Source organism: Propithecus coquereli, unplaced genomic scaffold (assembly GCF_000956105.1).
Source record: "Propithecus coquereli isolate 6110/MARCELLA unplaced genomic scaffold, Pcoq_1.0 Scaffold65, whole genome shotgun sequence".
Lineage (NCBI taxonomy): Eukaryota > Metazoa > Chordata > Mammalia > Primates > Indriidae > Propithecus > Propithecus coquereli.
The window spans coordinates 5,059,913-5,064,963 of NW_012152507.1; the positions used below are offsets into that span (position 1 = coordinate 5,059,913).

Genomic DNA, 5,051 nt, shown 5'->3' on the forward strand with positions numbered 1-5,051 from the left:
GCCAGCTGCCAGCATTGCAGCCCACTGATCGTGTGGCATTAGAAAAGCCATCAATAGTGAAAGAAAATAAATGACATTAATGGGAAAGTATTAGGCCTACATAGTCATGGCTACAAGCAAATTATGTGGATTCCAAAGGAGGGTCAAAAGAAAAAAATGCCACAAATGAAATTTCTAAATATTCTAGTGTGATTGAATTAAAAGACAAATTCTTTAGATAAAATAATTCTTTAGATAAAACACAAAAAAATTATACTTAAAATAATTTAATCCTCTTTCCTAAATTTTGCTCATTGTGCATATTTCTTTTAACAGGCCTGGGATAGTTAAATGCATTACAGCTACAGTATGACTGTGATTTCTCTCTAATGCCATTTATGTTTTCTAGAATTATGCTAAGTGAAGAACAAAGTACACTGTGTTATTCCCATTTATTACAACCATGTCCATAATTTACAAGCTGATTATGCAAGCCTCATACAAGGAAAATCAGAGAATAGTTAACCATTGTCAAAGAATGGTGAGCCAGCATACATTTTGTCAACTACATTTTCTTACATAGCTACCTAAAAAGAAGCATTAAGATCTACAGATTCGCTTTATTGGGAATTAATACTGAAAGCAACTATTTTAAGATAATTTTATAAAACATATTAGGGAGCAACCAGGTGTTCTAAATAAGTAACAGCTGAATGTGACATACAACTAAATATAATGACAAAGAAATAATATGCAGGCAATGTGCTTTGCCTCATGTTGTTTTTAATAAAATGTAAGTTATGAGATTTATAGAAAGAAAAATATCAATTCATTAATATTTTCTTTTCAATGACACATCCTTTGTTGTTGCTCTGAATTAAAAATGTACACATTGGAAAGCTAATAGTTATTTTCATTTTCATTTGGGATGAAAAAAGTAAAAAATGTTTTGTTCTGTGTATTTTCAGAAATATTAAAATATCAAAATTTACTGCAATTGTTTCTAGCTATATAGAATAATAAAGTTGATGCCTTTGAACAACTCTATTACCAAAACACTAATTATTTCTAGATAAATACATTTCACAGTCCATTTAGCTCTCCAAGATATTTTACTACCCCAAACTCACTTCAGAAAAATAATGTTTTCATTTTGATAACACAAGTATACTATCCTATACAAAGGTATAGCTATCAATAGAATTTCACTCTCATAAAAATGACACATGAAACACTTGGCATAATAAGTTACCTAAGGCTTTTTAAATAGATAGATAGATAGATAGATAGATAGATAGATAGATAGATAGTAAAACTCCTTTTAGGTAAATAACTTTTTTAAAAAAAATTCATCAAATACATATTGAATTCCAACTATGTGTCAGGCACTATACATCAAAGTAACATCCTGATTTATTCAGGACCTGATGTCAAAATGATCACATCAAATTTGTAACATTAAAGCACTTTGAAACTCTAAAACCCTCAATACAACCTTCCCTCTCCTTCCCTTTCCCCCACCACCCACATATGGGCTTTTAGATGTTGCAAGATAAGGCATCAGAGATCACTGACCCAGTGAAATATAACATTTCCATGGCCACTCTTGTGCCTGAGATCAACTGGAATAGGATTCAAACAAACAAACAAACAAACATGGTTCCTGTATTTATTCTGTCCTTTCTCCCTCAAGTCCTTGACCTACCTTTCTTCCACTGAACACTAAAAATTATATCCCCAGAAGTTTAATTCATTTTATGTAAATATCCTTTGTAATAAACATCATGAGATATATCTACTCTATATTAGTGAACACTTGTATTCAAACAAAAATATCCTATTACGAGTAGCTTTCAATTCAAATTTTCTAATGTTTACATTTCCAAAAATTAAAATTATTTTCTATTTACCGGAAAATTTCTTAATTCTAAATTTTGATGTCTGCCAGACAAACAAATTGATTAAAATACAAGTGGAAGCTAGTTATACTCTTATATAACATACAAGTAATTTACTATTTTTGTTTTTTGTTGTTGTCCAGAAAAGTCATGCAGAAATGAGAAATTAAAACAATTTTTTCTAATGGGAGAATATAAAAATTTTGTTCATTAACATTACTTAAAAGAGTCAAAACATGTTTCTAAGATCTGTAGTATAAAATATTCCATGGAGAATAAATTTTATAATTTGTCTAAGTTCCTTAGTTCTAAAAGGTAATTTAATTATTTTCTTTCTAAAAAGTAGAATCAAGAACAGTGTATTCAGTTTGGCTATCTTAAAGGGAAGTAGACATTGAATAAAATTTTAAAGAAGGCATTTAACCAAGTTTATCACCACAGTCCACAATTTGCAATATAATTCAAGAAAACAACACATTTGAAAATGTGTTAAAAACTCAAAAGTCTAAAGGAATAGTTTTTTAAAATAAAATATTGTACTCACATAAGTTTAGCTATAAATATAGCTAGTAGTTTATATTAGCTGCTTCCCTTAACAATTCACTTCAAAATGAATTAACAGATATAAACAAATATTCTCTTAGAAGTAGCTGAGGGAAGTGAAATATCTACAAAGATCCATAACTGTACCTGTATTGATTTTCTCTTTCCCCTTTGTTTTAAATTCATAGTAGATGATAAAATACAAAATTAAATTACTCTTTTCTCATCTGGCCTCGATCATATCCAAAGCCATTTATCTAAACCTAGGCCATCTATAAAAAATCAGTGGCCAAATCCTAAAGGCATCCCTTTACCTCACTGCAGAATTTCCCCAGGCTCCATGCTTGTCTGTGAGAATGTTGATGATTTTCTGGATTAGTTGAGTTGCTGTAACATGGTCTCGATACTTTGCTGCTCTTATCAAATGATCACACATTTTCTCATCTTCTCGTTTGTCTGCAGAATACTGGGCACACAGTGACTTGAATAGAAATAAAGAAACATTTATTAATATATAAAATATGGAGAAAAATTTTAAATACATTATAAAATCATCTTTAGCATGAATCAAGATAACCAAAATTTTAAAGCTACTTTTATATCCCTCATTAATCTAAATTGACTGAGATTTAGGGATCTGCTTTCTCAGTATAACATCCTGCAAGAATTTCTCTCTCTGAAGTCAATCATAAGATACACTCAGAAGTGGTTAACATCTAAGCAGAGACCTGAACGAGAAACCAGTCATGTAAGATGCAGGGGCCCAGCATTACAAACGGCATGAAATGAGGTTGCAAAGGACCCAAGACACAGTGAATAAATAAGGGAATAATGGCATGGAATGAATTTGAAGAGGTGGGCATGGGCCGCATCATTTCTACCACATAGTTGTGGTAAGGAGTTTAGATTTTATTCAAATGTAATAGGATACCAATGGAAGGTCTTAAGCAGTAGAGTGATGTGATCAATTTACATGTTAAAATAATCACTATAGCTGCTATTTTGAGAATGGATTGTAGCGGGACAAGAGAAGTGAACTGGGGACACAACTTGTGATGTCACTACGAGGTCCAGAAGAGACAACAGTAGCTTACAATAATAAACAGCTAGTTCTCGACACCTTTAGAAAATAAAATAGTTTGATCTTTTAAATCCTAACAAGGATGGACCAGCAGCACTGGAATCACTTGGGAGCTTATTAAAAATGCAGAATCTCAGGTCCCACCTCAAACCTACTAAATCAGTAGGAGATTTAATAAAATCCCAAGGTGATTCATACGTACACTAAAGTTTGAAAAGTACTGTCTTAGCTATCATCAATTCTGTCAAAAAAATCTTAGTATTCTTTGGCAAAATCAGATACAAAACAATTACTAGTTTCCAAAATGTATATTTCTTTTCTTTTGGAATTCAGATACCTGTGATATCACATTTATGATGCTGTAGTTAATGCAGTGCTTATAATAAGAAAACATAAAGACTAATATAAACTAGATCCTTCACTGTATTCACAGGGTCTATTGGACTCCTCCCCTTAACTTCTAAATATAAGTTACACACACACACACACACACACACACACACACCCTCTGCTAGATAAGTAACATAAATTTAATGTTGGAACAAATATTACTAGTTTATTTACGTGATACACATTGTGGTTGCTTACTTCTCCTACAGTCTACCAGTTTGGATAGTTTGTGCCACATACTACCCCCATCACTACCCAAGCAACAAAGAAAGGTCCTGATCATTTTAAACTAATCAAGGTAATAATCACCCCACATTGACAAACTGCTCAGGGAAAGGCACTTGATGTAATTGGTGCATTAAGGGCAAAATTCAGATTTTTTTTTTTTTTTGAGTGACCCAGACTGGAGTGCAGTGGCCTCATCATAGCTCACTGCAACCTCAAACTCCTGGGCTCAAGAGATCCTCCTGCCTCAACCTCCTGAGTAGGTGGGACTATAGGTGTATGCCACCACACCTGGTTAATTTTTCCATTTTTTTTGTGGAGACAGGGTCTCACTCTTGCTTAGGCTGGTCTCAAACTCCTGGCCTTAGGCATTCCTCCCACCTTGGCCTCCCAAATTGTTAGGATTACAGGCATGAGCCACTGTGTCTGGCCAAAATTCTGATTTTTGTTGGACAGTTCAATCCTTCCCTTCACGGTGTAAAAGAGGAAGTATATAACTTCAGAGTGTTGGAAGCTCTCTATGTAGTATGAGAGAAGCTGGCCTGAGGATAAAGACAAAACCCAAAGAGATCAGAACTATGAGAATTATAGAAGAATAGAGCTTATTCCAGATGGAATCATGAACTTCTGGATCAATCGAATCCTAAAGACCACCGTACCTTTAGAATTTGAATGAGATTTTATTTTTATATTTTTTTACAGGAGCCAATTAACTTCTCCTGCTCATTGTATGCCAGTAAGAAAAATCAAAAAAATTGGGTTTTCTGTTCCTCACACCAAAAGCAACCCAACAGATACACTGTATACGTATAAACATAGAGAATCAAATATCTAACTCTCGCTATTTGCCGATGACATGATATTATATCTAGAAAACCCCATGGATTCAACCAAGAGGCTCCTGGAATTGATAAATGAATTCAGTAAAGTCTCAG

General features: G+C 33.1%; 1 protein-coding gene across 1 annotated transcript in view; it reads right to left on the bottom strand.

The window, feature by feature from the left end:
• LOC105822942 (lipopolysaccharide-responsive and beige-like anchor protein) overlaps positions 1-5,051 on the bottom strand; it is a 587,311-nt gene that overhangs the window by 404,942 nt on the left and 177,318 nt on the right. Inside the window, exon 12 of the mRNA XM_012660015.1 lies at positions 2,735-2,901. Coding sequence (XP_012515469.1) covers positions 2,735-2,901 — 167 coding nt within the window. The remainder of the gene's footprint in view (positions 1-2,734; positions 2,902-5,051) is intronic.